Source organism: Mobula birostris, chromosome 6 (genome assembly GCF_030028105.1).
Source record: "Mobula birostris isolate sMobBir1 chromosome 6, sMobBir1.hap1, whole genome shotgun sequence".
NCBI classification, from domain to species: Eukaryota; Metazoa; Chordata; class Chondrichthyes; order Myliobatiformes; family Myliobatidae; genus Mobula; species Mobula birostris.
The window spans coordinates 53,631,880-53,655,210 of record NC_092375.1 but is presented as its reverse complement, the minus strand read 5'-3'; the positions used below and the strand labels follow the sequence as shown (position 1 = coordinate 53,655,210).

At 39.4% G+C, this 23,331-nt stretch overlaps 1 protein-coding gene across 6 annotated transcripts in view; it reads right to left on the bottom strand.

Moving 5' to 3' along the window:
- LOC140199059 (ADP-ribosylation factor-like protein 13B) overlaps nucleotides 1-23,331 on the bottom strand; it is a 69,395-nt gene that overhangs the window by 5,211 nt on the left and 40,853 nt on the right. For 5 of the 6 annotated variants that reach the window (XR_011886329.1, XR_011886330.1, XM_072260501.1 and 2 more), the window contains 6 exons: nucleotides 18,349-18,454; nucleotides 9,759-9,961; nucleotides 7,620-7,737; nucleotides 6,736-6,946; nucleotides 6,478-6,585; nucleotides 2,686-2,754 (listed from right to left, as the gene is read on the bottom strand). Coding sequence is in view for 4 of the 6 variants with exons in the window: in XM_072260501.1 (XP_072116602.1) it covers nucleotides 2,686-2,754; nucleotides 6,478-6,585; nucleotides 6,736-6,946; nucleotides 7,620-7,737; nucleotides 9,759-9,961; nucleotides 18,349-18,454 (815 nt within the window). In the remaining 2 variants the exon portion in view is untranslated. The remainder of the gene's footprint in view (nucleotides 1-2,685; nucleotides 2,755-6,477; nucleotides 6,586-6,735; nucleotides 6,947-7,619; nucleotides 7,738-9,758; nucleotides 9,962-18,348; nucleotides 18,455-23,331) is intronic. The other variant, XM_072260503.1, reaches the window with a different exon arrangement.

Below are 23,331 nucleotides of genomic sequence, written 5' to 3'. Positions count from 1 at the left end.
GCCAATGGATAAAACTTAAAATTCTATCTTTACATAAAGTGCTACCAATGAAGTATGAAAATATAATACCACTATTGCTAGCGAGTCAATGCACATTGAGAAGACCAAATATAGATTTAATTTTGTTAAATATTTCATTTCAGAGCAGAGAACAATCCTGAACTTGGGTATACAAACAGAAAGTACTGGAAATACTAAGCAGGTCAGGGAGCATGCTTCAGCTCATAACCTTCCATTAGAATTATGGAAAAATAAAGAAAGAAATCAAACATGTTTGAGAACAGAGAAGGTGGAAAGATCAAAAGGAATGGTTGTGAGAGGGTGACGACCAAGAGACACAGATGTTGATGCTGCAGGCTGAGAGAGGGCTTGTTTAGGTGCCTGGAACAGGAGCAGACAAAAGTTAATGAACTTATACAGGAAATGAAACTACAATAATGTTGGAATTATGAGGTACAAAATATATAGTAATCGCTGGAAATTTTTTAAAATATGTAAATGCTCGGCAAGCTCCCCCACCAGCAAAAAAGCATCAGCGCCCTCCACTGAGCTCTCAAACATGCAGCAAAGCATCAATAAAAACACAGACTTGCAGTGCCCCAAAGACTACTCGTTCACCCCGTAATTTGACATATCACATGTTCTCTCTCTCCCTAACAAGGAAAAGAAGGGTGCCCTGTTTCACAGCAAGAGGGGAAACATAACAAACAACTCACTGATTTATGATGTTAAAAGTCATGACTGGCGGAAACAGCATTTACTGTTTCTATTTCAGATTTACAGCATTATCAGGTTTTTTTTCCAATTCTGAGACAAACTGAAAAGGCTAATTATCTTAAATTGTTGGTAGTTAGTTGAGTTTAGAGGGCCTTGATATGCTTGGTCAGGATATAAGAAGCAATTCCTCAAACTTACATTGCCCATCATTTGAACAAGGCAAGAGACCAAAAAGGGAAATGATAGCTGAAACTGGGAATTTAACACAACAGGCAACTGGAAACGGAACATAAGTGTTCTGTAAAGCAGCCAGCTAGTCTGTGTTTAGCTTTCCAATGTAGGGGAAATCACATGTGAGGTTTGAATGCATTTCATTAAATTGGAATTAGTCAAAGTGAATCACTGCTTCACCGGAAATAGTATTTGAATCCCTGGATGGTGGCAAGGGAAAATGTCAGAGGGAAGGTTAAATGAGAAAGGGAATGGAATAATCCTTCTAAGTATAGTGAATTCCAGTTGATTGTGACACATCGGGACCAGTACATTTTGGCCCAATTAAGTGGCTGCCCCAATTAGCCAAAGTTTCATGGAAATGATTAAAAAAGGTATAAAAAGACAAACTGAGTAACAAATTATGTATTTAAATTAAATACAAAACAAATTAGAATACTACCAGCACCACTACAGTACTATAAATCTGCGTTTTAGTTCCTAACAGTTATTGGAGGAATTCTTCTGTCGTGTTCTTTTTATTGACTGCAAAATGAACAAAATCAGTGCAGACACCAAGTGCAGATAATGAGCGGCCTTTGTACAAATTTTCCATAGGTGCTCTGTTTTTTTTCAGTGTATACGGATCTTCTTCACAGTTTAAGTCCTTTACTATATGTCTATTTGAACAATGTTAAAATTACACATAACAAACTCGTCCTATTTTTATTTCCTGCTTGCTTCACTAATTATAACTGTTCCTTTCAGGGTTCACTTTGGGCCAAGTCAAAATCAATGCTAATTTATCCACCACTTAAAAATCTCTTAATTTAACCAATGAAAAATATAATAATTTTAAGTATTTATGCATCAATAATTAATGACAATCACCTTTTAACAGCACCTATGAGATGCCAAGGGCTGTCATTAATAAGTTAATCATGTTTCATTAGTGAGGCAATAATAAAATATAATAGTAGATGTGCACTAACAACAATGAAGAAAGAAACGTTTCAAATATAACAAAGAGAAAAGATGTCAGGTTTCAGAGAAAGATTCAGATTCATAGAACACAAATACTTTTCTGACCCATGTCAGTGCCGGGGCACAGGGTGCAAAATATTGTAAGAAAAAAGTCAGCGTGCCTGCCATTTAAGTACCAAAATATATGTTCACATTATTAAAAGTCAGGAAATGCAAAAACAAACCTATTGGCCCATTATAATTAATGTATAACAAGGTGGCAAACAGATGGGACTATGAATTTGGCAAAACTCCATTAATTCTTATGCACTGATGAACAGATTTTTCTGATGTATGTCATTCATTGATGCATAATTATTTTTTAAATGCCAAAGTTGAAATAAATTGTTCATTAATGTAGTTTTACTACTTCTGCTAAATGGATTTCCATCCCTAGTTTTATTCTAGTAAAAATAGCAGTTATTAACAATAACACATGTATTTTGTTCTAACTTTTCTGGTTGGAACCAAACAGTTCCATAATTGTTAGTCTATATTTTTTCATTCAGTTATGCATCATTTTATGATATGAAATAAAAATTTTAATATGTGATATTCTGCATCATTTCTGATATGAAATAAAAATTTTAAAAATGTTTATGATTTTAAAAAGAAAAATAATTATTACTTTAAGGTTTTGACATGCCAAAAAGGCAATCATAGCTCCTGAGCAAATTAAGTGGGTTTTAAAATAAGCAAAATGAAATGACAGGAACATTGGGAAAAAAAAATTACCATTGCGCTGTACTTTACCAAGGGATTGAAGTTCAGGACGTCTGTTAACTTCAGGAGTACCCCAGCCAACTAAAGAAAGACAAAGAAAGTAATAATTAAACATGGAAGTCTGGCTTAAGAGATCCTTGCAACAATGTTGATAAATTTCAACATACCAAAGATTTTAAGATTATAAAACTGAGCAAAAATAATCTGAAAATTCTAACAAGTAATGCTCCAAACAAGACATGGGGTGGGGGTGAGGGGGACAGAGTGAAGGGCAATTAAGAAGAAAGGAGGAGGAAAGAAGGAAAGGAGGACCTTTGGGAGAGACATAAAAAACCTTTGGAGTTACCTGACACAAAAGAACACTACTTTAAATTCACCTTGATATCAGGCAATTTTCAAAAAAAAAGTACTGTTGCTCTCATATTATTGATGTAGTGGAGTGACAGTTCGCCCAACTATAATATAGCTTATGTATGGAGTCATCCCATATACGTTAATCAAAAAGTTGATTTTCTTGCAGATATACTCAATAAATCAACTAGTCAAAATAGAATCAATGATAGACCACACCAACTTGGGCATTCAACCAGTGTGCAAAAGATAACTGTGCAAATACAAAAAGGAAGAAATAATAAATAAATAAGCAATAAATATTGAGAACATGAAATGAAGAGACCTTGAAAGTGAGACCTTAGGTTATGGGAACATTTTAGTGAAATTGAATTAAGTTTTCCACTTTGGTTCAAGAGCCTGATGGTTGAGGGATAATAACAATTCCTGAACATGGTGGTGTGAGCTCTTAGGCTCTTTATCTTCTTCCTAATGGCAGAAGTGAGAAGAGAGTATGACCTGGGTGGTGAGGGTTCCAGATATTGGATGCTGCTTTCCTGCAACAACGTCCCATGTAGATGTTTAGTTTCAATATATTATGTGCAGACGTGCAGTACTTTATTGAAAATAGTGGTAGCAATGGTATCTCGTCTCTTTAACTGCTTTAGTTAGGAAAAGACCTTGAAGTTGCAAGGTATATTTAATTAATAAAATGTTCATTTGATGGTCCAAAACATTTTTCCAGCAGGTGTGCAGCTTTTCAGAATCTTGGGCTTCATGATGCCTCCCTCCATGCAACTTTTATGCTCGCTTTGAGGACAACACAACGCTTACCACAAAAGCTACCTTCTACAGAGAGTCAATCCCTGTACGGTGGCTGGGCCAAACAGCATCCCAGGCCAAGTAGTCAAGGAGTGTGCATACCAAATCACTGACACCTTCATGGATATCTTCAAAACTTCAAACAGGCTGCCATACCCACATGCTCTAAATCAACCACCATCATCCCTGTTCCAATGAACTCTAACCTTCAGAATTAAATGACTACCAACTGGCCGCACTGATGCCAATCATCATGAAGTCCTTTGAATGGCTGATAATAGCATACATCAAAAACAATTCCTGTCACATTGCACATTCACCAATATGCTTACCGACAGATGCCATAGCATCTGTGATGCACCCAGCTCCAACACGGCTGGTGCAGGAAATGACACTAAACAATCTTAACTCTTTATTGAGAAGCTTTCTTGTGAGCACAAAATTCTTCCACACAAAATATACTATCTCTTTATGGACGAGAAATCTGGATTCATCTGTTGGGATTCATACCCATGACCTGGGAACCTAGAAGGCAAGGTAGGAGAATGGATACTTGATAGACGGCTTAAGCTATTTATTCCATTGACATATTAGTTCAATGGCCACTTCCCATATTTTCCGGCCAGTGTCATTAATACAAATATTTTGATTAATTGATTAAAGTTCCATCTGCCCCACTGCTGAAGCCTTGGAAAACAAAACTCTACTTAGGCAGCTCATAATATATTCTTATCATAATCACAAAGTATTATCCACCTCCAAAAAAAATAATATTTATTGACAGAAGCACAAGAGACTACAAACAGTGAAATCTGGAGTAACAAATGATCTGCAGGTTCAGAAGTATCTGTTGGGGGAAAAGATTTCTTCAGTGTTTCAAATCAACAACCTGTATTGGGGCTATGGAGAGGAAAGACAGCCAGTAAAAACACAAGAGATTGAGTTCTAAGGTAAAAGTCAGCTGGCAATGGGTGATGGGTGAAGGATGAGCTCCCAAGTGCATACCATTTTAACTCTTCCTCCAATTTTGTCGACTACATTTGGTGCTGCTGATATGTTCCCTCTACATTAGTGTGACCAAGCACATGCAACTAATCTCCACAGCAGCTTTGCTCTGTCTGCAATGGCCACCCCAAGCACCCAGATGTGTGCCATTTCCTTCTCATTCCACACCTACTTACCTTTCCCGTGCCTTCTCCACTGTTAGGGTGAGGCCCAGAGGAACAACACTCATATTGCATCTGTGTAGTCTACAATCCAATGGGATGAATGTTGATTTTCCAGTTTCAAGTAAACTTCCCCTAACCCCCAATCTCTCTTTCCAATTGACCTCCAGTCCTCCCATTTTGTTCCCTTTCATACATCCTTCTTCAGCCCCTCATCACGCATTTTCATCCCCCTCCTCCACCTGATTTCATCCCACTGACTAGCCTCAGATTTTGCCTACCAAATCGCTGCTTTCCCCCCTTGTACTCCAACTGAAGACCCCCTAATAGTTCCCATTATCTGCTTCCTTATTTATCAGATTTCAGCGCTGGTGGCCTTTATATTCCTGTTTATCACCTTGCTAGTCACGTCCACTTTCATTCTCCCTTCCCTCCACTTGGCTCCATTTTCCTTTTTGTTTCCACCACCATCCATCTATCTGCTTGCCTCTTCCAATTCCATTCCTCTCCCACCTCAAACTCCCTAACCCCCAACCTGGCTCCATCTGCCCATCAGCCTTCATCAATCTCAGATCCACCAATCATTTACTGGCCTCCAGCTCACTTCTTCACCTCCTAATTTTACATTGGCTACCTTGCCACTCCACTACATTGGCTACCTTGCCACTCCACTCTTAGTCCTGAAGCAGAGTTTTCGCCTGCAACATCAACCGTTTCTTTCCCCACTTCAGATGCTGCTCAAATTCCTGAGTTCCTTCAGCAGATTGTTGATGTCTCAACACTCAATGATAATGGTGCAATAACAAATTAATAGAGATTGAAAAGCGAATATGAGGGGAAACAAACAAATGTTCCTGATACTTGCTTCCTATTTGACATTTGCTTTGAGATAGTGGTGTGTGGCATTTATTCTATTGCAAATAATTTTCTTCATTTTACAAACACCAAGCAATGAAATTTCAATTTACAATCTGGTGAAGTACATGGGGAAAAAAATGGCTTTGAATATCCTGCATCACAATATTAAAGGACTCAGACCTTCATTTGGACAGTACAGTATCATATTCCTTCTTTATTGCCATCTCACCAGTAACTTGCTTCTTAAAAGTTCTGCTACATTACAATTATATAGATTTTAGCAAACACTTAACTGTGGCTGTTGTTCATCCATACTTGTTCAACAGACACAAAGCAACTGGTTGGTTTCTCCTGATCTGTGTTAATTTGAACGACCCAACATTATGCAATATATACAAATAGAAATCAGATTTTTACACTGCGGCTAAGAAAGGGTAAAGATGTATTCACTAATCTTATTAATAAATAACTATATTAATTTCACAGATAAAGTATTATTTATGTTAATCCACACATACTACTTAAATCCATGTGTTCCTTTTGGTGATCAATTCATTTCAAGCAACCTGTTTACTGTCAATACGTTGTTTCCCTGTGAGTGTATCAGACCGAAAGTATTTTTACTTACCAGGCAGACGTACAACGCTTAAATTTCCAGAGTCATCACCTACATTGCCTGGTTCAACAGTATTCTTCGTCTTTATACGAAACTTCTTGGACTTTTTCTTCCCTGTCACTGTTTAAAATACACAATTGTAAATATACAGCAAAATATGAACATTTGAATGTGAAGATTGATACATAACATCCATTTTAAATTTGAACAGAATACTGCACAGGAATTCGACACACTGTTTACACTTTCCAAGCAACAGCGTTTAATTACCAGATTTAATTTCCTGGTGCGATCCAGGTACTTGGAGCTTATCAGTTACTGCTTCTGCAGTGGCACCCAATTTCAGTGGCTCATCATTTGGAACAGTATCTCCGGTACTCTTTTCCATCTTAGATGGTCCCTGTTCTGCAATATTTAGTGGAGGTTCTCCATTAGGGATTCGATTGTTCTTTTCTTTCTGCCCTTCGATTTCCTCTTCATTCTGACATCAACATAAACAACAAAAATCCTTTTAATGCACAGAATCCAACAGGGAAAGTGATTCATTCATGGTTGACAAGAGAGATGAAGATAGAATGAACTCCAAAGAAGCTAACAAAGCTGTTAAAATGATCTCAGGAACTAGAGCATTTGGAAATTAACAATGCTGAACCATGAAAACGAGTTTAAAAGTTGCAAGATAGCATACAAGACCAGAAAGGTCTGAATATTAAATAAATTGTAGGATGAGGGGGAAAGAAAAAAGGAAAATACTTGTAATGGCAGGTTGAGCCCCTTACAGGCAGAGATAGGAGTATTTAGAAAGGAGCATAAGGAATAGCAGAGGAATTAACAATTACTTTGTACCTGTCTGAAAAATAGAAATAACACAAAAATACTGCCAGGTAAACAAACTAGAGAACAAGAAGCCAGAAGAGAATAAGAACTGGAAGAAACGGAATAACAAACAATAAGTGGCAAAGGTGAAGTCAGTCTTTACTATAAACCTTTAACTACATTATGCCACAGACACCACGAGATTAAAATTATCAAATTACATTAATGTTAACTACAGTTAGACATTACAAGCTGATGTTTATTTTAAAATTGAACACTTAAATGGGATACCCTTAAAAGTTGACAGGAAGATTTTGAGCAGATGCACCAATACCCACCACAAAAATGACCTTGGATAGTGGTTGAAAGGGGTTTGTTTGTGGATCTGGTTCATCACTGTCATCTTGATGTAACAGGTGTCCATCTCTTTTAGCATCTTCCCTTTCTTTCAGTTCTCTGCAAAGACATGGATGTTTAAATAATATCAAGATCATCAGGTAGGAGATACAGAAGCCTGAAGGCTCACACTCAGCGATTCAGGAACAGCTTCTTCCCCTCTGCCATCCGATTCCTAACTGGACTTTGAAGCTTTGAACACTACCTCACTTTTTTTTAATATACAGTATTTCTGTTTTTACACATTTTTTAACAACCTATTCAATATACGTAACTGATTTACTTGTCTATTTGTTTTATTTTATTTATTATTATTTTTTTCTCTCTCTGCTACATTATGTATTGCATTGAACTGCTGCTGCTAAGTTAACAAATTTCATGTCACATGTCGGTGATAATAAACCTGATTCTGATTTTCCTGTGAATTGTTTTTCCTTCAGCGATTAGATTTTGAAAATTAATTCCTGGTAAGTCTTCGTGTTAGCTTTATACCCATACTTCATTGTCTTCAGCTGTGAGACACAACTGCTCCTGACATGATAGTGGGATTTATGAGTGAACGATGATAGTGTTGAACTAGTCAGTCACTTATAGGCCAGAATGGTAAATATGGCAAATTCAAACCCCACCCCTCCATCCTGCCAGAGAGATACTTGTGTGACTGTGATTGCATTTAATAGAATCAATGCCTTTTAGAATATAAGAATTTTGTGCACTAGGCATTAAAATAAGGACTCTATATGTGATCCAGATTCATGTGAACTGTACATTGGTTATATTAATAAATATTTTTCTTTAAATATTGCTCAATGCATATTATTTACACTTGAGATTTCCATAATTTTTACAAATGTAAAGGTTGAATTTTGACATCTTAATGAACTAGAAACAAAGGGGACCGCCAGTGGGCAGCAGACCAAAAGTATCCTGCAGTCCAACTAGCAGAACCGCTTTTGAAACATAACATAAACACAGCATTTTCAACATCCTGGCAAATGGTACTGAGTGAGTGTAGAGACAACACACATGGCTCAGTTTCAGAAGCAATATTTAAAGCCTCAATGCCAGCAAAACATCTAAAGGATTTTAAAATCTGGCTGCACCACACCAGGGAAGCAGAATGTGGATTACAGATGAATCAAGGCTGTCCCAGGATTGATTAACTCTTCACTGGATATGTTCCTAGGTACTGTTCGGGCCTCTTGGGCTATCATGCTCATTAACGATGGAAGGAGTTTTACTAGTGACACAAGGGATCATTCACCTGATGACTCCTACATTACATACAGGCAAGAACCGATGATGAAATTAGGAAAGGTCATGGGAAGTCAATACCACAGGACCCAGAAAGTTTAGCCGTCTTCACCCGAGCGTGTGTAAAATTCCAACCTCATTTGTGCTTAAAGAGGTGCTGAGATTTCTCCATATCTCCGGATACAATAGACAGCCCCGAAAGATTTGCAGGTGAAGTGTCGCCGTCCCTGGCAGGACTGTTTGGAGGCCTGAGTGGTTGTAAGGGACGTGTACAGCATGTGTAGTACTCGTCCCACTCGTAGAGAGAAGTACAAGGAGGGAGATCAGTGGGGAGAGACGAGTGGACAGGGCAGACTCCTAGAGAGTAATCTGTACAGAAAGTTGAGGGGTGGGTGGGGAAGGGAAAAATATGGTTAATGGCAGTATCCCATGGGAAATGGCAGATGTTACTGAGAATGATGTGTGGATTACGGAGATCCTGGGATTGCAGGTAAGGTCAAAGGGAACCCTATCCCCGATATGACAGGAGGATGAAGCAAGTGTAGACATACAGGAAATGGGTGAGATACAGGTGAAGGCAACATCGAGTGATGAAAGGAAAACCCCATTCTTTGAAAGAAAGAGAAATCTGAGGTGTTCTGGAATGGAAAGTCTCACCTTGAGAACAGATGTCCCAAAGACAGAGTAACTGAAAGAAGGGAATAGCAATTTTAAAAAATGATAAGCTGGGGAAATTTCAAAGAGCTTGAAAGAAATGTTTCAAAAGTTGTAATGTTGAAGATTAGTAATTTTTTAAGTAAGGCAAGCATAATTGTTTGGTCTTTTACCTCTCCTCTCGGATTTTTCGTACTCTTTCTGCACGTTCTCGTTTCTCTTGGTCTTCCCGTGCCTTCTGCACCATTGCATCTTTTTCAACCCGTTCTTGAAGGTTATCATAATCCTTTGCTATGGTAACCAAAAGCCAATTAAGGCCTTTCTTAATTGCCTTGTCCAATGTTTTTCCATATCCCCAAAGAGCAGAACATGGTTGCTATTGATATAAATGGGAAAAAAATATGCTCAGTGAACAATTACTACTTCACTAAAAAGGACAACATGCGTTGAGATGCATTTCCTATTTGCATTTAAACAGACAGAATCTGCAATAAAAACAGATGATTTGAAGAAACTGCTGTTTCAACATTGTCTGGAAATCAAGTTCCATAACTTTGTGATGTATTTGACAACTGTAAGGTTGACATAATTGTTTATATTCTTTCACTGCTTTGAAAGCATGAGTTCAATGAACTGAATTATCCTTCATTAGTTTCTAGGATTCTGTGATTTACTTTTTAACCAATGTTTTACAAAGCTTGGGATGCACAGTTGTTTAACAATAGTGATAAGAGGAATTATTAGAATTGTGTAGAAGCCTCTCGGATTTGACTGCAACCAGAGGAGAATGTACAGTTCCCATAGTGCAACTGCACCGGTCCCATGAAATAATGGCCACGCAACCTACAGATGTCCTTGAAGATTTATTTTTATTTCTCTCGTTCTTCAGCAGACACCGTAAAAACTACAAGAAAATAAAAGACATAAAGGGTTTGAAAGATATATCTCTCAGTCTTCTAAAGTCTCTCAAGCTAGTGTCTGCCGATAAACAGGCTCAACACATCAGCAAAACAGAAGCATGCTGAAATCAAATAAAATCACTGAAAACGTATCACATTGTCCATGTAAAGGCACATCAACAACATTATGTACAATAGAAAACAAATTTTAAAAAAGCAATTACCGTGTGCACCTCTTGGAGCACATGCAGAATAAGATTATTTTAGGACTATAAGTCTTTCTCTGCCTCCATGTTGGTTCTGACCCATAATGCCACAGTCATGCTCTTATTAAACTCTGGTCATGTGACCCATTACACTCTACAGTAAATAAAACCTTATATAAAAAGCACAAAATTCTTAATCAAACAATATTTTAAGGTAATATGTTTTAAACAATTTTTTTTATTAATGTTACCCTTTTAACATCTTATTTACTACATTTTTAATCTTTTTTACAGCTATGAACTCAAATAATTATGAATTTATGACAGAAACATAAAATAAACATCTCAATGAAACACGTCTCTGAGACAGTTACACATAGCTTCAGCGATCATCTTGAATTGTGTGATTCTGAGGTTTGGTTTCAATAGAATCTGGGGTCTGGAAAAGATTATTTAAATATGCAACTGGGATGGTGGATGTCAAACAATGTCTTTGCCGCTGCAAGGTTGGAAGTAGCAGTACTGCGTGGGTGCAAGGGCTGCAAAGGTTAACTATGACACAACAGGCATTCTGCAAACTGACAACAAGAATAGCAGCAGGTATTGAATTGAAAATACACTTGGACTAAGATGTTAACTGTCCTGTGCTATCACCAGTGGGATCATCAGTTGACCTGCCACCTGTCTTCAGGAGTTTCGGCCCACTTATGGTCAAGACTCCCTCAAGGTGGTGGGCCAGCAATGCTAAAGCACCACCTCCCACTGGTGAGCTTAAAAACTTGGCATATGCCTCTATCAGAGTTGTTGGTCGCTTCCATCCAACAGATAGTCTGCTCTTCAGGTGACTTTGCAACTACTGAAGGGTTTGCAAGATATGTATAAACTGTCTGACTATCTGCCCCTCTGGACATACTTGGTCCACACCCATGATGATCCTGTCTCTGCTGCCTCAGCTACAGCCCTGCTGGTTGACTTGATCTTTCTTCTAGTCAAGTCAAGGTCACACAGCCACTTCTGGAAAATGAACACCATAAAGCCACAGCAACCTACTTTGAATGGATAGCATGAGACCTTCCACCCTCTGTCTCTGCACTCTGATCTTAATTCTGCATACTTGGTTAACTTGCGCTCATGGGCTTCATCGATGTTGTCTTCCCAGGGGGCTGTGAATTAACCAATAACCACTTCTCTACTGGTGTCAGACCAAACGATTATACCTGGACGCAATGTGGTGAAAGCTATTTGCACCGGGAAACTGCTTTTCCCATCCAGGTCAGCCTTGACACACCAATCATTGGCTGAAGAAAGTGTGCTTGATATATTTAGATATATTAAGCATCACACATAAAATGCTAGAGGAACTCAGCATGTCAGGTAGCATCTATGGAAATAAATAAACAGTCAACATAACAGGCAAAATCCTTCTTCAGGACTGTAAAGGAAGGGGGAAGACGACAGAATAAAAAGGTGGGGAGGGGAAGGAAGATAGCTAGGATCTGATAGGTGAAGCCACATGGGCAGGAAAGGTAAAGGGCTGGAGAAGAAGGAATCTGATAAGAAGAGGAGACTAGACCATAGGAGAAAGGGATGGAGGAAGGTACTCGGGGTGGGGGGGCGGGGTGGTTAGGCAGGTGATAAAAGGTCAGGGGCCAGTGTAGGGAAATAGAAGAGGGAAGGGGGAAAGAAAAATGTTTTTACCAGGAAGAGATGGGTACCATAGGACAAGGTTTTGAGGGGAATGCAGGAAATTGGGACTGGGTGGTACTGTAGTTGACATGGACTTATTGGGCTGAAGGGCCAGTTTCTGTGCTGTATTGGTCTATGACTCCTTAAAAACATGGAAGTACTTAGGATGTATGCAGTGAAGATTCATTGCCGTATGCTGAGAGATCAAGTAAGCAAGGCCTCTGTCATCTACAGTTTGACCTTATTGCAAAGTACTGAACTGTCTGAGTGCTCTAAAGTGCTTGATTATGGAAGACATTTCCCAATAGCTAGAGTTTGGAACTAAGTGTCAAAATTTCAAACATAGGATTGGAATGAGGAGAAATTTCTTCAGTCAGAGGATGCTTTGCAAGTCTCTAACACAGAGGGCTGTAGAGGCTCACTGTATTCAAAAATAAGAATAACACAGATATTTAGATTTCTGCTTGTGGTAGAAGATCAATATCCTTAAAGGACCACATAGCCTATTCCCATTTCTTTTTTATATTGAGTTCTCTCATGTTTTTGAATTATAAACTCAGTGGCCACTTTATTTGGTACTCCTGCTTGTTAATTGAAATATCGAATCAGGCAATCATATGTCAACAAATGCACAAAAGCATAGACATTGTCAAGAGGTTCAGTTGTTCAGAAAAAAATTATCAGAATGGGGAAGAAATGTGATCGAAATGACTGACTGTGGAATGATTGTTGGTGCCAGATGGAGTGTTTTGAGTATCTCAGAAACTGCTGATCTGGATACTTAACACAGAGCATTCCCTAGAGTTTATAGAGAATGATGCAAAAAACAAAAACAAAAAACTAGCGAGCAGCAGTTCTGTGGGCAAAACTGCCTTATTAATGAGAGTAGTCAGAGGAGAATAGCCAGACTGATTCAAGCTGACAGGAAGGCAACAGTAATTCAAATAACATCGCATTACAATAGGGGTGAGAAGAAGAGCATCTCTGAGCACACAGCACATCGAACCTCAAAGTGGATGGGCTACAACAGCAGAAGACGATGGACATACATTCAGCGGCCACTTTATGAGATACAAGAGGTACCCAATAAGGTGGCCGCTGAATGTATGTCAATAATACACCTGAGTGTATTAGGTGACTAAGGGAGACAAAACCTTTAGCTTTGAGAAGAAGTTCTGTGATAGTAATTAATACACATCATAGAAAGAACTTTAATAAGCCAATTAAATAATTTTAAGCCTCAACTGCTTCCCTGGGCAGAGATTTCCATAGATTCAATCCTCTGTGGAAAACGCAATTCCTCCTCATCTCAGTCCTACATCTAATCCCCAAAATATTGAGGCTATAGTCCCCCAGTTCTAGTTCTACCTACCAATGGAAGCAACTTTTCTGCTTCCATCCCTTTCACAATTTTATATGTGCTTAAAAGATTCCCTCTACTCATTGTTCTGAATTCCAGTGAATATAGTCCCAGGCAACTGCATCTTTTCTTGTAGGCTAACCCCATCATCTCTGGCATTAACCTGGTGAATCTCCTCCACATCACCTTCAAAGCTGGTATATACTTTCTCCAGTCAGGAGACCAGAGCCACATGCAGTACTTCAGCTGTGACCTCTGTAGTACCCTGTATAGTTGCAGCATGATCTCTCTGCTCTTAAATTCAATTCCTCTTGCAATAAAGGACAACATTACCTTCACATTAATCTGTTGTATCTGCAAACCAATCTTTTGTGATTCTTACACAAGCACTCCCTAGAACCTCTGCACATCAGCATGCTGCAATCTTTCACCATTAAAAAAATCCCATCTTCCAATTTTTCCTTCTAAAGTGGGTGACTTTGCATTTCCCAGCATTGTACTCCATCTGATCAACTCTGCTCCATTCACTTATATACCTCTGCAGACTCTTCACATCCTCTGCACAAATTAGTTTTCCCACTCTATATAGTTCATCGGCAAACACTGCATTTGGTCCCCTCTTCCAAATGGTTAATGTACAAACACTTTGTATATCGTGAACAGCTGCGGGCCCAGCACCAATCCCTGCAGCACACTGTTCACCAGAGAAACCTATTTATCCCAACTGTATGTCTCTTATTAGTTAACCAATACTCTTCTTATGGCTTACCTCAACTTCCTAAGTCTTTTCTACCACATCATATCAAACGCGTCTGAAAATCCAAGTATAGAACATCCATCCACTGCACTTATTATATCCTCAAAGAACTCCAGTAAGTTTGGCAAACAGGACTTGCGCTTCCTGAGGAAACCGCCACTATCCAGTCATCTCACCATTTCTTCCTTAGTGATAGCTTAAAGCATTTTGCTGACTACAGATGTTAAGCTAACTGGCCTATAGTTAACTGCCTTTTGCCTATATCCTTTTTTTTTAAAAAGAAACAGTAGTTGACATTCAGTGTCTTCCAATCTGCCAGGACCTGCCCAGAGTCCAGATAATTTTAGCAGATTATCAGAAACACTTCTACTATAATTTATGCCATTTCTTTCAGTACCCTGGTATGCATTCCATCAGGACCAGGGGCCTGACCTACTTCTAAGGCCACTAGTTTGTGCAGCACTACCTCTTTAGTATTAACGACTGTATCGAGGTCTTCACCTGCCATTGCATCCATTAGATTAGATTCAACTTTATTGTCATTGTGCCGAGTACAGATACAAAGCCAATGAAATGCAGTTAGCATCTAACCAGAAATGCAAAGAATAGTGTTATATACAAAATAACTGCGAATAAAAAGTAACTGCTGCAGCACACAAATATAAAAGTACTGAGACAGTACAATATGGGTGCAACACTGCTGAGCGCTGTGATGTGAGGTTCAGCAGGGTCACAGCCTCAGGGAAGAAGCTCTTCCTCAGCCTGCTGGTGCGAGAGCGGAGGCTCCTGTAGCGCCTACCGGATGGGATGAGAGTAAAAAGTCCATGGTTAGGGTGAGATGCATCCTTGATAATGCTTTTTGCCCTGCCCAGGCAGCGCTTATGGTAGATGTTCTCAATGGTGGGGAATCGGGTGCCAATAATCCGCTGGGCGGTTTTCACCACAGGCTGGAGTGCTTTGCGGTCTGATACGGGACAATTGCCACACCACACTGAGATACAGTTGGTGAGTATGCTCTCAATGGTACAGTGGTAAAAGTCCGTCAGTCTCCTGGGACAGAGGTGAGATTTCTTGCTGCTCCGCAAGAAATAAAGGCACTATTGCACCTTTTTGATCAGGATGGAGGAGTTCAGGGACCAGGTGAGATCCTTGAAATGTGGACACCAAGGAATTTGAAGCTTGATACACACTCCACTGCAGCTCCGTTGATGTAGACGTGGACGTGATGTGAGTGTGGCTCCTAGCATGCCTGAAGTCCACTATGATTTCCTTGCTCTTCTGGATGTTAAGGGCCGGGTTGTTGTTGGCACACCACGCGGCCAGTTGCTGGACCTCATCCCTGTAGACCGTCTCGTCATCCCCTCTGATCAGGCCAACCACTGTGGTGTTGTCTGCAAACTTGATGATGGAGTTAGAACCATGTACAGGAACGCAGTCATAGGTGAAAAGGGAGTACAGAAGAGGGCTCAGCATACAGCCTTGAGGCACGCCGGTGTTCATGGTGAGAGTGGAGGAGGAGAGGTTGTCTAACTTAACTGATTGGGGTCTGTTAGTCAGAAAGTCCAAGGTTCAATTGCAGAGGGATGATGAGCATTCTATCTCTCTTTGCCATATTTGAGATGTCCTCCATCGTAAAAAGTGACACAATATAGTCATTCAAAGCCTCAGCCATCTCCACATTACCCACTATTAATTTGCCTTCTCATCTTCCAAGGAGCCTACATTCACTTTACATAATTACAAAAAATAATACTGTTTTAAATTTTACTTTACTCTCATAATCTATATTGTCTTATTGCTTGCTTAGCGGATTCTTTTTTTTGAGATACAGCCTGGTAACAGGTCTTTCCAGCCCAAAGAGCCCACAATGTCCAATTAGACACGTGTAACCAATTAATCTATTAACCAGTATGTCTTTGGAATATGGGAGGAAACCCAAGAAGTCATGAGGAAGACACACAAACTCCTTCAGACGTCGGCGGAATTGATACCAGATCGCTGGCTCTGTCATAGCATTACGCTAACTGCTACACTACCTACCATTTGGCTCAACCCACGCTAACTGTTCTTGCTTTTAACTAGAATATAATTTTCTTGAGCACTGTGAAAATATCTGATTTCCACTGTTCCACATACTTCCCACATATAGTATGTGTACACGAACCAACCCACCCTGATTCAGGCATCCCTTAGTCCTGCGAGACCATGGATCTGCACCTGGAAAGTCTTCACTGTCCAGGGCGCACGCCTGGGCAAGGTTGTATGGAAGACCAGCAGTTGCCCATGCTGCAAGTCTCCCCTCCCCACGACACCGATGTTGTCCAAGGGAAGGGCATTAGGACCCATATAGCTTGGCATTAGTGTCGTCACAGAGCACTGTGTGGTTAAGTGCCTTGCTCAAGGACACAACACACTGCCTCGGCTGGGGCTCGAACTCACGACCTTCAGGTCGCTAGTTGAATGCCTTAACCACTTGGCCACGTGCCCACTACTTAGTCATAATACATGGGTTTTAGATTGAAAATGGTTGTTGTGATGTATCTAGTGTGGTAGTGTGGTGGATAGTGCTTATGGCTCTCACTTTAGCTTCTACTGCTGGCTAGCAGACTTGCACATCCATCTCTCCATTTGGCAAGTCTTTCCCTGCCAGTATACGGCCTCTCCAACAGCAAGCCTCATGTACTGCCCTCTCACTGGTGACACACAGAAACGGACTCCTTTCAGACAAAGGCTGAACTACAGAAGATGGGGAGGAGATCTGACCCGTGCACATGCAGCACGCTGACGCACTGGTGTGTAGACACGCCCTGGTGCTTGTGAACCAGATCCCCAGCTATGGGTAAGTAGCTCCACTACATTGTGGGCAGCCTCAGGAGAGGCGACGACGACGGAAGTGAACTCAGACAGCAAATCCAGAGTGGAGTGCCTAAGACAGCTGGACACCATTGAACATCCTTATGGCAGCTCCTGCAGCCAAGCTGGTGGATTACACTGGTGAAGCAGAGAGAGGGATCTTGACAATTGGGCATCTCAGGATCTCCATACCTTCCGCCCAGGCTTGTGATCTTGATCATCACCCATTGTCCTTCGAGACAGTCAGATGCCAACCACAGTTTGAACTATTGTACCTTCCAAATGAATGGGATATTCAACCAAACTGTGTTCACTCTTTCCAAAGGATCCTGAACTATGAGGTAGTTAATGTTAACAGGCTCGTTAAATGGGACCAGATCTAAGATATATTTTCCTTTGCATGTTTAGTGATATACTATTCAAGAAGTCCTAATCTTTCTTTGAGCATTAAAAAAATACATTAGGATTTTAATAAAAGAGAATATATGCTGCTTAACCTGGAAATTGAACAAAAATCCATAAATGAAGGCTGCTGTTGATGTAATTTTTAGAAAGTAACTACTGCCAAATCTTTCTGCAGCTTCATGTACCAAAATATTGATGGGAATACAAAATCTGGTCTTATTAGATATTAAGTTATATTTATATATTAAAGTAAGCAAATTAAATATCAACGTTGACGGTGTTGAGGTATTGTTTCCATTCAAACAATATGAATGGGAACAAATACTGAGTGCAAATATAGTAGCAGTAACAATTAGTAGCTCAGAAGCACAAATCACAAAGTGTAATAATGAGATCTACATTTGTGAGCTGGGAGATACAATAGAAACCCATAAAAATCAATAATATGTTCTCTTTAGACTTTATTACCTTCCTTCAGGAAAGACATTAAGATGATAGAGAGGAAAGAAAAAAATCACTGTGATAACACAACAGCTTTAACAGTTAAGAAGAATGGAAAGAATTTTTATTGAAGTAATTGACTGCACAGGTACTTACAATTTTGCAGAAGCTTTTATTTTCATTGACCAACTTCTCCAATGAAAGGCGCTCTATGAGTTCAGCCTCTTGTAAAGCACCAACACAATCTTGTTTGTTTGCCAATCTAAAATAGACAAAGCATTGATTATATTTCAATTTAACTGTTCATTTTACCAATAGTAATAACATACTTGGTGAATTATTGGACACTTAGGAAATGGGCTAAATTATCATTTGGGCATTTGCAACTGAACTTCCTGGGATGTTCTAGGGTGATCTCATATTTTTCACATTTCTTGAAGGAAGATTAGTCTTTAAAGGGATTAGACAGTCATTAGTTCATATACAGTGGCATGCAAAAGTTTGGGCACCCCGGTCAAAATTTGTCACTGTGAACAGCTACGCGAGTAAAACATGACCTGATTTCCAAAAGCCATGAAGTTAAAGATGACACATTTCTTTAATATTTTAAGCAAGATTACCTTTTTTACTTCCATCTTTTACAGTTTCAAAATAACAAAAAGGGAAAAGGGCCCGAAGCAAAAGTTTGGGCACCCTGCATGGTCAGTACTTAGTAACACTCCCTTTGGCAAGTATCACAGCTTGTAAATGCTTTTTGTAGCCAGCTAAGAGTCTTTCAATTCTTGTTTGGGGGATCTTCACCCATTCTTCTTGCAAAAGGCTTCTAGGGCCGTGAGATTCTTGGGCCGTTTTGCATGCACTGCTCTTTTGAGGTCTATCCATAGATTTTCAATGATGTTTAGGTTGGGGGACGGTGAGGGCCATGGCAAATCCTTCAGCTTGCGCCTCGTGAGGTCATCCATTATGGATTGTGAGGTGTGTTTAGGTTCATTACCCCGTTGCACAAGCCATCCTCTTTTCATCGTCAGCTTTTTTACAGACGTTGTGATGTTTGTTTCCAGAATTTGCTGGTATTTAATTGAATTAATTCTTCCCTCTACCAGTGAAATATTCCCCGTGCCACTGGCTGCAACATAAGCCCAAAGCATGATCGATCCACCCACGTGCTTAACAGTTGGAGAGGTGTACTTTGCATGGAATTCTGCACCCTTTTTTCTCCAAACATACCTTTGCTCATTGCAGCCAAAAAGTTCTATTTTAACTTCATCAGTCCACAGGACTTGTTTCCAACATGTATTAGGCTTGTTTTAGATGTTCCTTTGTAAAATTCTGATGCTGAATTTTGGCCACAATGGGCAAAGGTATGTTTGGAGAGAAACGGGTATGAAAGGAAGGAAACATCATCAAAAGAGCAGTGCATACAAGACGACCCTAGAATCTCACAGAACTAGAAGCCTTTTGCAAGGAAGAATGGGCAAAAATCCCCCAACAAGAATTGAAAGACTCTTAGCTGGCCACAAAAAATTTGTGGGCAGAACTGAAAAAGCGTGTGCAAGCAAGGAGGCCTACAAACTGCAACCTGACTCAGTTACACCAGTTCTGTCTGGAGGAATGGGACAAAATCCCAGCAATTTACTATGAGAGGCTTGTGGAAGGCTACCCCAAAGCGTTTGACCCAAGTTAAACAACTTAAAGGCAATGCTACCAAATACTAACAAAGTGTATGTAAACTTCTGACCCACTGGGAAAGTGATGAAAGAAATAAAAGCTGAAATAAATCATTCTCTCTATTATTATTCTGACATTTCACATTCTTAAAATAAAGTAGTGATCCTAACTGAGCTGAGACAGGGAATGTTTTCTAGGATTAAATGCCAGGAATTGTGAAAAATTGAGTCTAAATGTATTTGGCTAAGATGTATGTAAACTTCTGACTTCAACTCTGTATATTAATCTCAGCAATTAGGCTTCAAAGGAAATTTTATAACAAATTTAGACATGTTTCTATGAAACAAAATATTTTTGCATTTTAGCTTTGAGCATAATTTTAAAAAAACCTCTGCTAGCATCTGAGCAGCTGTCCATGCCACGATAAGGCCACCCTCGGGTTGCAGGAGCAACATCTTATATTCCATCTGCATAGCCTTCAACCAGATTATTCCCCACTCTGGCCCGTTCGCTCACCTTCCCTGCCTATCACCTCTCCCTGGGTCCCCTCCTCCTACCCTTTCTCCTATGTCCACCACTCTCCCATCAGATTCCTTCCTCTCCCTCTCTTTACTTTTCCTACCCACTTGGCTTCACCTATCACCTTCCAGCTATCCTTCCCCTCTCCCTACCTTTTTATTTTGTCATCTCTTCCACCCTACCCCACCTCTGCATTTCCCATCCTCAAGAAGGGTCTCAGCCTGAAATGTCAACGGTTCATGCATTTCCATAGATGCTGCCTGACCAGCATTTTGTGTGTGTTGCTTTGGATTTACAGCATCTGCAGAATTTATTGTGTTTAAGATTCATGGTAAGTTGATGCAAAGCATTTTTGTGCATAAAGCTGCTGGATATTTAAATAGAAAGAAAAAAGAAATTAGCTTTATTTGTCACGTATAAGAAAACATTGAAACAGGCAGTGAAGTGTATCGTTTGCATCAAATAAAATCAGCAAGGATTGTGCTACGCAGCCCAAAAGCATCATCATGCTTCTCCAAAACACTGATTTTATTTGAGTTTCATATTTCAAGTAATTTTGAAATCTGCAATAGAATATATTTTTCTCTTACCTCAAGCACTGTACATTATAAAGACAATTCATTTTTAGAACAAGGTAGGAAATTAAGATGTCTGGGCTGTTCTTACATTTTGATTCTTTTTAAAATATTGTTGCATCCGACAGTTTAATTCTAGATTAGCCTATAATTGTATCTTTCTTTGCATTCTAACAATTAAAATACAAAGTATAATTCTAGAAAGTTCTGTATGTTTCTTTACTCTGAAATTACTTACATAAGTGCATACTCATTGGTTAACATGGCACTACCAGTATTGCATAGCTGCTTTCTAACTGGTTAAATCTTATCCATAGATTTAAATGGATTTTTCCTTATCCGAAGGTATAAAACAGCTGAACACAAAGCAGCGCTATCTTAAACTTCTTAGCATTTTAAGTCTTCTTGAACTTCTGCTACTAGCTCCTGCTTCTTTCAACACTTAATAAAATGATCGTGAAGGAACAAGTTTTGCCCCCATTTTCTAACTTCTGAAAGAACCTTGGATTTAAACATCAAAATCCAACAAGTGGCAAAGTCAGCAGCACGGTTGTGGAGATTTAGAACTTGCAACAATCAAAGCCAAAAGTGAAATTGTCAGCGCCTAAACAAAAGCGGTAAGAATTTCCTCTTTATGTTCCAGATTATCTGAGAGAGAATTAGTTCTGACTTCAACATCGTCGGATGGGTGTTAGGAGTGAGGACTGCTACACTGCTCTTTTAAAGAAATGCAACTCGGTAGATCCGCGTGCAAAACTGGTCAAGTGTGGATTAAATATGCAAGCTGATAGACTGTCAAAAATGAAATTTATACAAGCAGTGGAGCACAGATAAACAGATAATAAACTTGCACAGGCCAGCAGAGTGCATGAGAGAATTTACATACTTACAAGCTGGCAGAGCATTAAGAGAAAAAAATAAACTTGGGTTGCAGGACAACTTATTAAAATTTTGGCTGTAATACTATAAATACTTCAAGATCACCAAATAATAAAAAGAGCATACAAACTAAGATCAAATTAAAGCAACGTCCCAAGTCGAAAAACCAACTACAGAATCTCCAGTTACATGGGAACAGATATTTGAGCGTTTGAGCTCCTACTTGAATAAAACATTCCATTTGTTAAGTTTAATGCGAGAAACTGGACGGAATATATGATCAATATTGAATCTAATGAAACATAGCTCCTAAATGATACCATGAAAGCACGGGATAAAATCCAGAAAACACCTGCTACTGATTTAGAGATAAAACCACATGTTCAGTATGATCAAATGTGGAAGCGATTCAAAGAGATAACAGGACAAGTAAGGTCTTTTACTAATCAAAAGGAATGCGAACCTTGCTATAAACTACAGAAACAGCATGATAGAGACAGTTATAAAGCATAAAAAGCAAATCAGTGCATTAACTGAACAAGCAAAGTAGCAATACACTTGTAGGATTTTGTGAATAAAACATGAGTCATTTTATGAGCTTGAAAGCCGCAACCCTTTACTTCCGTTACAAACAAAACCAAAAGCAGTTGCCTTACACTGACATCATTATGTCAGACATCATCTCTTAAAGTGAACACAACAATTAATGAAGTGGTTTGTGAATTATGTAGAATAGTTTCTATTTATGAACAATATGTAACAATAAATAATTACTTCCGTAGTAATTCAATTGAAGTGTACTCTGCCGAGCTCAGAAGCAAAATAAAACGAAATGTAAAAAGTGCAGCCACGACTTCAAGTGGGTGGTCCTGCCAGTGATGCTACTGCTAGTGCTCCGCCCTAGGAAACACCTACTTCTGAAGCTCCGTCCAAGGAATGAAAACTCACATTGAACAATTGAGTCTCCCCATACAGCACCACCATCCAAACTCTTGAGAATTACACCTAATATCAGACAGACTCCAGAGACAGTGACACCACCTGAACTCTGAGGAATTACAGGATGGACGTGACAAAAACGCTATAGCAGCCCTGACCGACTCAACGGAGAATGACAGTAATGGAACAATAACATTGACAGCTATGTCACAGCTTGCTCCAATGAAGACCAAAGGAGGGAAGACACATAGGACTGAAGAGGAAACCAATGTAAATCAATACATTGACAAGTCAGTGGCAGATTCATCAACAATTGCTCATCTACTCAAGTCTGCTGAAGGACAGCAAGTCCTCAGACTCTTAGTTAAGAGCAACGCAGTGTTTCAAACTTTAAAGGTGACATTCTGTTCTGCATCTGCATTGTATCCCTGATACAGGTAAACATTTACCCTGTATGTCAACAAGAAACACGTGATGGCAGTCTCAACTTAGAACATGGAAACTGACAGTGTGCTGTTGATTGTTACTCCAATCATCTGATTCTGTACACCGATGATTA